Here is a 12,296-nt window from a genome sequence, read left to right on the forward strand (position 1 = left end):
ATCAAAAAGCCAACTATAAGTCAGGTGGCATTATTATGCAGACCACAGTCTTTCTAACAACCTGGTTATGGCCTTGTTGGTTATTTATTATTTGAGGTCTGTTCTGCCTTAACAAGAAATTATAAGAAAAAAATATATAATGCCATTAACCTTACATAAACTGAAATAAGACGGTGAGTGCTGCCAACAGTTTTTAAAAATATATATATTTTTATTAAACATTTTGTCTGGCTCATAATAATAATAATAATAATAATAATAATAATAATAATAAGAAGAAGAAGAAGAAGAAGAAGAAGAAGAAGAAGAAGAAGAAGAAGAAGAAGAAGAAGAACAAGAAGAAGAAGAAGAAGAAGAAGAAGAAGAAGAAGAAGAAGAAGAAGAATCATCATAATTGTCTTGTTTTATTCAGGTACGGTGTATTGCGCCATCTAGTGACGCTAATGCCAACTCAGGGCCCACAAGTATAGCTGTCCTAATAGATGCCTGAAGGAACATCAACGATTTAGCTTCGAAAAATGTGATTAACGTACTAACAGTTGACGAAAAACGCGCCTTTAAATAGCTGATAAGACACACTGATTTCTCTAAAGAAAAAGAGAGCTGTGTCCTCGGGTTTTTTTCCGTGTCACCGGCCCAGAGGACGAGGCGGTCTGGTTAAGCCGCCTGTAGCTCCGACGGTTAGCTGAGCTCGGTCCCCGGCTGTCGGAGTCTGTGAGCGGTGACAGCTGAATACGTTCCTCCATCCCGAGCTGTGCCCTCAACACAATCGCCAAAATGTTCGAGGAGGCCAGTGAAGTGTTCGACAACATGTTCAAATCCTCCTTCCCCCTCACCTTTATCGTGTTCATCCCCGCGGTGCTGATCCTGGTGTCGCCGCTCCCGGCTGAAGCGGCACATGAGTTCACGGTGTACCGCATGCAGCAGTACGACCTGCAGGGACAGCCGTACGGTGAGTCGGCCCTTCCCCCGGTTTGTCCCGCTCTGACCCCGGAGATAATGTGAGCCCCAGTGCGGCCACTCGACCCGTGGTCGTGTCGGTCTCTAACAGCTAACTCCGACTAGCCTTGACAGCTAACGGCTCGAACGACAGCAGCGGAGGGTAGCTACAGCTAACTAGCTGCTAATGTAGCTTAGCATCAAGGACCAAAACAGGACCACTGCGGTTTTACACATTTAAGAATGTGTCCGCTCTGGAATTACAATAACACAACCCAAACACTTTGACCCTGTCACAACCTGTAGGGAATGATTCATTTTGTAGTAGCACTGAACAATTCATGCTGCAGAAGGACATAGTGTAAGCTAGCAAATGTGATCGTTACCTCCTCACAGTGTTTCACTTTGAAAGGACGTGAGAGCTCACTGGATCTTATTTGAACATTTAGAGACTGTACAGGTGTGACAGCTGGGAGGTGGTCTTCTAGTCTGAGGCACAGAAACAAGTGTCCTCACTGTGTGACTGTGTTGGCTTCATTCAGTTCAGTGTGGAGATGAGGATGAATGGAAGCTAACACAGACGGGCTGAAAATGCCTTCTTCTGTGATCTTTGTCAACAGTATGAGATGTGATGGTGTGTGTGTGTGTGTTTGGTATCTGCAGGTACCAGAAACGCCATCCTGAACACTGAGGCCCGTACTGTGGAGGCAGAGGTACTAAGTCGTCGCTGTGTTATTATGCGGCTGGCAGACTTCTCCTATGATAAGTACCAGAAAGCCCTTCGCCAGTCAGCAGGAGCTGTGGTCATCACTCTTCCCAAGAACATGTCTGCCGTGCCCCAGGACATAGTGCAGGTATTAATGCAAACACCCCCGTCACATAAAGAAGTGTGTTTATTTTTTCCTCATAAATCAATGACTGTTTTCAGTGATGCTTACAGGATTATATTTAACCACATAAGAACCGCCTGTCCGCTTGTGGGCTACCTATAAGTTTCCCACACAAGCAGAAATGTCTGTTTATTGAGCAAGAGAAGGAAAGTGACTGAGTCAGGTTTTTAACATTGAAATTATGATGCAACGCCACCACAAGCATTGCTAAACCAACCACCAGGTCAAAAAACAAAAGAACCACACTGCCTATCAAAGTCAGTTAAGTGCTATGAATGTGCAAAAGGTGCTTTGTCATTTGTAACTATTGAGCTCTTCCTCCCTCCTTTCAGAGATAATGAGACACTTGCAATGGAGGAAGTACCCCTCCATAGCAAGTGTTGATTTAACATTTAACTGAATGCATCTTCAGATGTAAGACACATTACAGTCCTTATAGCTCTCAGCACCTGATATGCTTCGCTCACAAGTAAAACCCCCGCTTAGTGGCTGATGAGTTCCCAGAACCGCAGTCAGCCTCAAGCTCATCGGTTCTGGGTTGATTTGTATTGGCACAGTGGCAGGAACAGAAGGGTGGATGGTGCCCCAGTTCACAATGAGCAACCCTGACCAGAGGTTTAAATCCTATCTCAGTGAACCACACTGCACCAACTGTGAATATTTTGACTTCCCACTCCATGAGTGGGATTACTAATCCTCCTGAAAAACAGCAAGTAGGCATCTGATGAGTTACTCATTCGGTTATATAACTTACAACCATGTTTTGTGCATTTTGCATTCCGCTGAAAATGCGAACGTGCAAGACTGAAGCTCTCTTTTTTCCAACCATCAGATTCTCAGTCAAAGAAATGCAGCTGTTGTTAAACATGTTTGCCTCTTGTCATCCTGTGCAGCAGTTCATGGAGCTGGAGCCTGAGATGTTGGCAACTGAGACCATCGTCCCTGTGTACTTTGCCATGGAGGACGATGAGCTGCTGTCCATCTACACCCAAACCCTGACGTCGTCGTCCTCGCAGGGCTCTTTGTCAGCAGCAGAAGGTAGAGCCTCGTCTCCTGCAGACTGCACCTACGGGTGCGATCTTTGTTCACAGTGTACACATAAAACCACCTGTAAAAGAGACGATCACCCTGCAGGGCATGAAAACACTTGAGATGGATGGCGCCAATCAGGAGCTTAATTTTTCTGTTTTTTCTGTAATTTCCTGTAGTGCTGCTGCACACCGCCACAGCCAACGGCTTCCAGATGGTCACCAGTGGAGCTCAGAGCAAAGCCATCAGCGACTGGGCCATCACCAGTTTAGAGGTGAGACACTGAGTGTCAGATAGTCTCACTGCCATACTGTAAAGTCAGTGTACTTGTACCTAATAATAACATTCATATTTTTGTATTGGTCCCTTTAAGTTCACCAGAAATAGTTGATTATTTAAATCAGCCATGTTGTCCAAATTAGCTAGTCTGTACTTGTGAAGTAAGGATAGAGAGTCCTGTGGTACCCGAAGCTCTAACAGTCAATCTTGTGATATTATGCCAGGGAAATAGTGTGTGTTTTCTGTAGAAGTGGGAGGGCTTAAATCTTTGAACAAAAATTGTGCAAATCGGAAGCCTGGAGGTTTGGACTCTGAAATGGATTTGATCAGGAGGGCTCACTTTAAAAGTTTTAATGTTTTGTGTTGTATGGATCAACACTTCCAGAGTGAGGCTTCATATATTTATTTATTTTTTTTTTAAATTCATTCACTGTCTACCTTTTTGTTCTCAAGGTTAAACTTAAACTATACGTCTTTTAATGGAACATTTCAGCACCTTCCCGCTCTGAAACAGTAGATTATTTAGCTGGATGTGAGACCATTTGAACGTCCCTTTTCAGCTATTGTGTCAGTATTTCTGTGCCTTCTTCTTTCTTAGGTTCAGATCAGTCAGTCTGAGTGGGAAAGGATGCAGAATAAAGCAGCAGAAAAGAGGTAGTTCTGAGAGGGACTAAGTGGTTAAGTCATACTGCAACAGATTAGGAGACAGACTGAAGTTTGTGGCCAGGAGCTCAACTGTGACTGTGACCCGCTTCAGCTTTCAAGCAGGTTTAATACTTTTTTGTCTTTTCTTGACCAGGGTCGCCTGGCTGGAGTTGGAGGAGAGGACTTGCCCACTATTGTTGTGGTGGCTCACTATGATTCCTTTGGTGTTGCCCCGGTATGTTCGCTTCTTCCTCTTTAAAAGAAAATGTTAGGAAATGTAACATCAGAAGTTTTTATCTGCAAATGTTTGTAGGAATTGGTTATATGGGTAAATTAATTTAACCTTTGTATAATGAGAGGTCAGGAAGTAGCACATTTCAATACAGTTGTCAGTAAAGAGAGAGCAGGCCGGAGCCGTAATCTGACTTGGTCCTGTTGTGCGCAGTGGCTGTCGTACGGCGCCGACTCAAACGGTAGCGGAGTGTCCATGTTATTGGAGCTGGCTCGTCTCTTCTCAAAGCTCTACACATACAAGAGGACTCACGCTGGGTAAGTAATGACGCCGACGCTCACATTCAGATTGAGTTTTTGGATCTTTTTCCGTCTCATGAATCTCGAATGGTTCTCCCAGCTGATTTGACATGGTATGAAAGCATCACATCCTTTTTATTTGACACATTCACGTTAACATTTCAGTGAAGCTGAGTAGGCTGCACATTCACTTTCTGCATTACATGTGTATTGAAACAGTAGTAGCAGTATTGATTGCTGAAGCCACTGGTTAATCTTAAAAGTCTATTTGTTATGTCGAGCACATTTGTTATAGTAAGCCTCCTGCTCTTAATGCTTTTTGAGGACCATGTTGACCATTATCAGAGCACTCTGCTGACTGTAAAGATCATACACCACTGTGTTAAACACTGAAAGCGGTCAGTGATAAGTTATGGGGTCATTTTTCTATCTATATGCACTTTACAATGGCTGAATGGGCGGTTGTGGCAATTACATCTTTCAGAAACTGAATCGAGTGATGAGTTTTACTGTAACTGCAATACAGAAGACAGAGTTGTCTGTAAGGCATTACAGTCAGCACTACTCGCCTCACCTGTCCATTTTTAAATATGTCTAGTGATTTATTTTCCCCCATACAAGTACAACACTACTGCCTATGTTTATTTCAAAGGCATTCTTCTCCTTTGAAAATTCCCCTTTAGATATTGTCAAGACCTGATTCTCAGGACTGTGTCTGGATTTCAAACATCAAGAGATTAATTTGACCACCGGCAAAGCTTACCTCTTCATTCATTGCTTCTGGAGGAAGTTTTTCAGACAAGGTGGAGCTAATGGGCAGCTAAACACCAAGCAAGCCAACCCTTCACGTTAGCCAGCGCTGGTTAGTAACTGGACTTTCACCAGACTCTCACCACCCAAGTCCTGAGATATGTAATGTGTCCTCTGTGGAACCCCCAGTGGAGAGTCCTCCTCCCCAGCAAGGCCTTGATTAAATTATTTTCAGTGGTGCAACACAGCTCTGAGCAGACGGCGCCGCCGTGTTTATTAACAAAATAAATTAAAATGCTGTTTATTTGCCCCAATGGCACGATTGCTGGACTTAATCCAGGGTTCATGTTGTAATGTAGACCTGGTTTTGGAAACTGGTGCCTGGGCAGAGTGCAGTAGACAGAAAATGACACAAAAGTTGCACTATTTCCTCTCTTGATGCTCCAGGTAGAGATTTTGTCTTGAGGTTGTCTTCATGTAGATGGTCCTTATTCACTCCTGCATGTTTGTATTTTCCCTGCGGTGGAAAGGAAATTCTCTGACAGTTACTGTTTCTATTCACACATCAGCTCAGTTGGATGTTGTACAGACTTTGTATCAGGGAGCTGGGAGAGTAAAGTCTGTGTTACGTCCAGTCCAACTGAATGAGACGCGTGTTCTCAGATCAAGCTCCTCTGGATAACGTCTTCTTTTTCTGTGCTGTCATTTGGTGTTTCCAGATACAACCTGCTGTTTTTTGTGTCTGGTGGAGGAAAGTTTAACTACCAGGGTACCAAACGGTGGCTGGAGGAGAATCTTGACCACACAGGTACTCTTCAGTGTCGTTACATACAAGTTAATGACTATACAAATATAAGAATGTATAACTATTCAAGCAGGAGGAGTTTTATTATTTATTTTAGGGTCCGCTCAGGTTTGACTTTACGTACGAGGTGAATTGATTTTTGAAAACATCCCATGGCCCCACACTGATCACCAGCAAGATAATTTGTCATCGTATTCATATTTAGTGACAGGCCACGAGAAATCACTTGTGGACCACTGCTGGTCTGCAGGTCACACTGAGAAAGCTTCAGCTAACCCAAAGACGTCATGTCCAGACTTATTTCTGAAGATTTGTGTGTTCGTCAGACTGATTCAAGTACTTCCTGCAGAAGATATTTCATTATATTTCTGTCATTTGCCCTCGTTTCTCTTCCACTGTTTTTTATTTCTGTCTTATCTCTTCAACAGACTCCAGTTTGCTGCAGGACAACGTAGCCTTCGTGTTGTGTCTGGACACTCTGGGGAACGGAGACACACTGCACCTCCATGTGTCCAAACCACCAAAGGAGGGAACTCCTCAATATGCTCTGCTCAAGGAGCTGGAGATGGTAGGTGGACTAGACTGACCGATCTGTCTCTAGAACCAAAGCACAAAGATGCACCCTTATCTGGTGGCGCTTGTATTAAAGCCAGCTACTTATTCCTGATATATAAAATGTAAATGTCCATGCAAAATGAGCATTTTCAAAATTGCAGACATTTTACATTTTAAATTGCATCGTGTGATGCGTGTGATGTTGTAGCTCAGCTCTGCCAGATAAGAACTCTTTGCATGTGGGAGGATTTCCCTCAAACTCTGAGACTCGTTCAGAGTGTTTAGTTTTTAACCACCGCTGTCTTTTCCTGCCCCCCCCCCCCCCAAAAGGTGGTGAGTAGTCAGTACCCGGAGGTCAAGTTCTCGATGGTCCACAAGAAAATCAACCTGGCCGATGACATGTTGGCCTGGGAGCACGAGCGCTTTGGGATCCGCCGGCTGCCGGCCTTCACTCTGTCTCATCTGCCCTCGCACCGCCTGGCTCAGCGCTCCAGCATCATGGACGTGCGGTCAGTGTCCCCCTCCTCTCGCCACGGAGCGGGAGAGCCCCCTGCTGGGTGGGTTCATTACTGCACGTCTCTGAATCACCAAAAGACAAGTTTCTGTTCCAGCTGCTTTCATTCTTTACTGAAGTGTTATTGACCTGTTTGTGCCCCGTACATTACTGAACTAAAGTGTTTTATGGCCCCGACGAGAGCACAATTCCCATCATCAGTGTTTTCATGCTCTTTTTGTTCACGTTGCATTGTTGTGAGGTTTTCTTGGCACCTGAGGTTTGTGTTTGATGTCTCCCCAGGGTGGCAGTAAAACCTTTAGTCCTCTTCTCTACTCCCCATTCTCTTTAATCTTCCTTTGCAGCTGTTCATCTCCCTGTCTTAGTAAATCTTTTACAGTAACCTGTACCAATGTTTCTCATACATGCATTTATTTGTAGCAGCCTGACTCAGTATCAGCATTGGCAGCCAGTTTCCTTCATTTCTCTGCTCATCCGCTCACACAAACTCTCTAACTCTGATGCTGAATGTTTTCTCCAACAATCCATCTGAGGCAGCAAAAGACAGCAGTATCAGCAGAACCTCCAAACGTCTGAGCAGTTACACCAGTATTATAACAAGCAGAGAGAGGTGTCGGAGGACGGGGCTGTGTGAATAGTTCTGGATGCTCAGCAGTAATAATGATGTCAGAGCGTCGCCTCCTGTCTTTGGATACTCTTCTGGTTTCTGGTTTCTCCTCTGATGATTTTTGTGTGGCTCCATCTTGCAAACCTGCGTTTGTGTCTTACAGGCCTCATGTAGATGTAAAGAAACTCAGTAGAAACACCAAGGTGATAGCAGAAGCGCTGGCCAGGGTAATCTACAACCTCACAGAGAAGGTATAAAGAGATGGAGAAAAGCAATCAAAACACAACGTGCTCTGCTGGTTTTCCACGATGTAATATTTTGTGTTTGTGTTCTTCTGCTCAGGGCGCCCCCGGAGACCTGCAGATCTTCACAGAACAAATGGTACGTCGCTCGTCATGAGCCACACAGTATGTTGCTACAGACTGGTTTGAGCTTGAAATCCAAACTTTAAATCCAGCTAACTCAAATGTCACCAGGAAGTAAATGTTCGAATGAGATCTCCGGTTTGGCATCACAGTCGCTGAATGTATCGGTGGCTGTGTCCTCCAGAAGTTGGGACTCTCTTTGCACTGCCATTCCCGACTTTTTGAATATGTTTAAAATTATTGTGTGAAAAGCTTTTGCTGGATTCTTCATACTTCGTATAGTGAAGAGATGCATCCAGAAAATGTAACCATATTAGACTAATTGTAGTTTGACTCCCGGCTGAGCAGTAAAATCGAAATGGTTTCGCCTTTTGGTGGTGAATCTGCAGCTGTACATTTCCGTTCACGTCCCATCAGCAGGTGCAGGAGGAGCAGTTATCAGCGGTGGTGGACTGGCTGACAGCGCAGCCGCGTGCCGCCCAGCTGGTGGACAAAGACAGCAGTGTGGTGTCCACTCTGGAGTATCACCTCGGACGCTACCTCAAGGACGTCAAGAGACACTACGTCAAAGCTGACAAAAGGTAAAACGTCAACGTGGTTGGAGTTTGGTAATTATTCTTATTGTGTTTATGGAGATGAAACCGGTTTATGCTAAATCATCCATGGTGGTTAATTTAACTGAGGTTCTTTTTTTTTTCCAGGGAGCCTCAGTCAGGGATGGTGTGTGTTCCGTAAATGTTAGCAAGCTTATTTTGGCTTCAAAAACAGTCGTTACTTGGACAGAGTGGGCTCCTAGCTGCCATGTCTCATCCTCAGGTTGTTGGCCTTATAAAGTGCTGCAGCCAACACACGAGACACTTTGATCAGTGATGTGTCCTTTTAATATCCATCCTCCCTCTGTCACCCCTGAGCTCAGTGTGGCGGCAGGTTCTGCTATAAATTGGCAGTTTCACTCTGATGAATACTGCAGACACATCTGAAGGTCAACTCATGCTGGAAAGGTGACGGCCATGTTTGGTGTGTGTGCACATTTACAATTCCCGTGTTTACAGATGGGTATCCAGCGAACACCCCGAGCTGCCCCCCCGCCCCCCCATCTGTGGCACAGATGTGTTCATCACATTTTAACTCTTAAGCACAAATATTCAGTGAAATGATTTTAGGTTGTTGTTACTTTTTACTCCACATTTTTTCCACGATCTCTCTGTTACACACAAAAGACAAAGATATTTCATCTCTATCAGAGTTCAGATGCTTTAAAATATTTTTTTTTAACTTCAATCACCTGTGTGTGCTTGCTGTTTATTCCCAGAATATGACAGATCTAATCAGTTCTTAATGTTGTCCTCCTCAGGGATCCAGAGTTTGTTTTCTACGACCAGCTGAAGCAGACCATGAATGCTTACAGGTACAGTTTAATGAGTTCATCTTCCTCCCTCTGAGACAACTTGGTGCCGCTCCTGCTGATTTACTGTAGCTGTGTAAAAGCTCTGGGCTGTCTGTAAAGTCAGGAGGCAGCTCTTTTTTTTTTTTCTGTCAGTGTTTGGTCCGTGTTTGTAAAAGAGAAAATCCTTAAAAACAGCCGTCTCTTACTGAGATTTAATGAATTCTTACTCCTCATGTGATTTTTCTCTCCCTCAGAGTGAAACCTGCTATTTTTGACCTGCTGCTGGCCGTCTGCATCGCTGCCTATTTAGGGATGATGTATCTGGCCATCCAGGTCAGTCTGTCTCCTTTCAGACATGCACCACGGTACAGACACACACATCTGAATTTAAATTCTCAGGAATAATTTACACTTTAATATAAACAGTTCACGGTTTTTTTTTTTTGTTTTTTGTTTTTTTTATGAACGGGAAACAAGGGATATATTTCTTGCAGAAAAATCCTGATCTCTTTTGTTTGTTGGCTAAAATGTTGAGTCCACATTTGGTGAGATTTATAGCCGAGACAATAAAATAATCAATATAACTGACACCTAAAAAATGAATCAGTAAATCCACCCACGTGCCAAAGTGTCATTATTAGGAGTGAGAAGTTGAATTAATGTCTTTTCCAGGCAGTGCAATAAAGTCATCGTTTAAATATCACACAAAGAAAATCAGTTCAGCCCAATAAAAGTTCAGCTGATCAGATTTTTCTCTCGTCTGTAAAAGTCAGTAACGGAGAGAAAAAAACAAATCATCCACGATAACCAGAAATCTTCAGCTAAAACAGTTGTGGATTAAAATACAACATAAACTAAGTCAAGACTTTGCATTTGCGTTTTCATTCTGGATGTAATTTATAACGATCAGCTTATTAATGATTGTAAGATGGGGAAGTTTCAAACTTCCTCCTGCTCACTGTGATCCCAATTTCAGACTACAACATCTAAGTAAGATATAAAATCCGCCCCCCCTTTCACACAGGTACTTAACAACCTGCTGCTTCCTTTTGTGGTCTCTTATTGTCCTCCAGTGAAAGAGCTTTTAAATGTTTTGTTTCCTCCCTGGTGGAAAAAAAATGAGAGTAAAACGACCTCTGTCTCTTTGCAGAATTTCGGGGTCCTCTACAATGTCGTCCGTAGAATCACCCAACCCAAGGCCAAGACCCACTAAACTCCACCCCCTGCCTGCCAGCCCGCCCCTTTTTCCTCCAAAACTCTTAGCCAGTAAGAACGCGGGAGCTCGGCCGAGCTTCTCTCTCGCCTCCATTTACTTCGTCATGAATCCACAAACAATGATGTCGACTTTAATCCTTGTGGTCTCCTGGACCGGAATAATCAGGAATCCTTCTCCGATAATCGCACAGCGGTGATATTATGTCAGGAGACTTTTTGTTTTGTTTCAAACCTTTTTCTGAGAGTTTGTGATGTTGCTGTGTCACTTCATTCCTCTCATCCTCTGTTTCCTGTGTGACTCAGAAAAACTGAGTGTCGCACGTTTCTTCGGGCAGCTAGAGGGAGAAACTGACCACACGTTAAAGAATTTGTTCTTTAGAAGGACGGCACCACACTCACATCACAGACGAGTTCATCACGACGATATGAAGCTTCAGCAGAGTTCAAAGTGGAATTTCTAACTCCCTCTTTGTGAAAATGTCTCCATTACACAGGAAGGAAACGCTGACACCGTGTTTTTTGTTTCATGCAGCAAACAGTTATTTTTGTCACTGATTTGTCATTAACACTTCACCTGAAAGATGTCAGTTAGCAAAATCTCCCGTCTTAGCCTGATATCCAATTTATAAAAGAAAAAAAAATTGTGCAATGAATTAAAAGATCGATATCACCCTAACTAGCTATTAATGTTCTGTTGATTTATTAACATCTGAGGGCTGATCACAGCAGCTAAAGAGCCAGTGACTGCTTTTAGGCAGACCTGAGCGAACATGACTCCTCAAACACAAATCAGAGTTTATGGAGAAGACAAGCTGTCTGAATACAATGTGAAGTAGTGTGTGTGTAGTGATGATAGTAGTGAATTCACAGACTCACTGAGCCGGAGAGGACAAAAACATCCTTGCCAAATAATTATTGTATGAATGAAATTTCCCGTCTCTCTGCTTTAATATTTGTGGTCCTATAAATGTGAGCAGATTTCACCTCCTTTTTAAATCAGCCTCTTTTTAAAGGTTTGACCTCCTGCTGCTGTGACGTTTGTCTTTTTCTTTTCACTAACGTCTTTTTTTTTTTTTTTTATCCTGATTGAAAAAAAGAATCATACTTATAAAACGCCCTCCTGTTACGAAAGGTCACATGCAACAAACATCTTGTCTAATCTGTGTGTGAGAGTTCAACGCCAACACATCACGGCGAGATAAAACTCCCCCTTTACTCCTTTTTTATCAGCTGAAAACATGTGCTGCCTGTGAACTTCTGCTGACTGTGGGCCAAAAAAAAAAGCCGTGTTCAGATTTCAGTCTTTGTTCAGAGAGAGCCATGAAGGGTTAAACACATCCACAGCATTAGTTCAGTTTGTGAAATTCATCAGTAATATATAAGTTGTTTTTTTTTTCTTCCATGTTTTTTGTATTTTATAAATGTTACTGCATGATCTGTAACCTCCCACAATCCCTGCTGTCGCCACGGTGACGGGATGCTATCTACCAGCTGGAGGGAAATACTGTGTGGTACATACGAGATTTTAATTTATTGAAGTTTTTTTTTTTTTTTTTGCACTGAGATCAACTCTCCTCTGGCCTCATCCACAACACTTGATCTTTGCAAAGAAAAATTATATCAGTTGTGATTTAAAATAAAGAAATGAATGGAAATAAATCACAGGGATCAAATCTCTGGTTTACTGACATGTTTTATTTTATGGGGGGGGTGAAACAATAACATTGCCTGAATGGTATTAAAATCGTATTACAAAAGAGCAAGTGGTCAGATTTTTTTAGAAAG

General features: G+C 43.0%; 1 protein-coding gene across 4 annotated transcripts; it reads left to right on the top strand.

Annotated features, from left to right (window-relative positions):
- Window positions 1-690: 690 nt before the first annotated feature.
- On the top strand, window positions 691-11,822 carry ncln (nicalin). 4 transcript variants are annotated; one of them, XM_029499743.1, is made up of 15 exons: window positions 691-952; window positions 1,603-1,793; window positions 2,723-2,867; window positions 3,038-3,132; window positions 3,937-4,017; window positions 4,228-4,331; window positions 5,783-5,871; window positions 6,297-6,436; window positions 6,754-6,980; window positions 7,708-7,795; window positions 7,887-7,925; window positions 8,327-8,490; window positions 9,264-9,317; window positions 9,551-9,629; window positions 10,447-11,822. In XM_029499743.1, exons 1-15 carry the CDS (start codon window positions 778-780, stop codon window positions 10,507-10,509), a joined length of 1,734 nt encoding a protein of 577 aa, XP_029355603.1. In that variant the 5' UTR covers window positions 691-777; the 3' UTR covers window positions 10,510-11,822. The 4 variants fall into 4 exon arrangements, with proteins under 4 accessions (XP_029355603.1, XP_029355604.1, XP_029355605.1 ...); XM_029499744.1 differs by having other exon boundaries at window positions 8,330-8,490; XM_029499745.1 differs by having other exon boundaries at window positions 6,754-6,932.
- The last annotated feature ends 474 nt before the right edge of the window (window positions 11,823-12,296 follow it).

This window comes from Echeneis naucrates, chromosome 4 (genome assembly GCF_900963305.1).
Source record: "Echeneis naucrates chromosome 4, fEcheNa1.1, whole genome shotgun sequence".
Classification (NCBI taxonomy): domain Eukaryota; kingdom Metazoa; phylum Chordata; class Actinopteri; order Carangiformes; family Echeneidae; genus Echeneis; species Echeneis naucrates.

Excerpts from the sequence above, each read along its gene's own strand:
- ncln (XM_029499743.1), top strand. The coding sequence starts at position 778 with ATGTTCGAGGAGGCCAGTGAAGTGTTCGACAACATGTTCAAATCCTCC. Across the intron at positions 2,868-3,037 it reads CTCTTTGTCAGCAGCAGAAG|TGCTGCTGCACACCGCCACA; the intron begins GTAGAGCCTCGT and ends AATTTCCTGTAG. Across the intron at positions 5,872-6,296 it reads GGAGAATCTTGACCACACAG|ACTCCAGTTTGCTGCAGGAC; the intron begins GTACTCTTCAGT and ends TCTCTTCAACAG.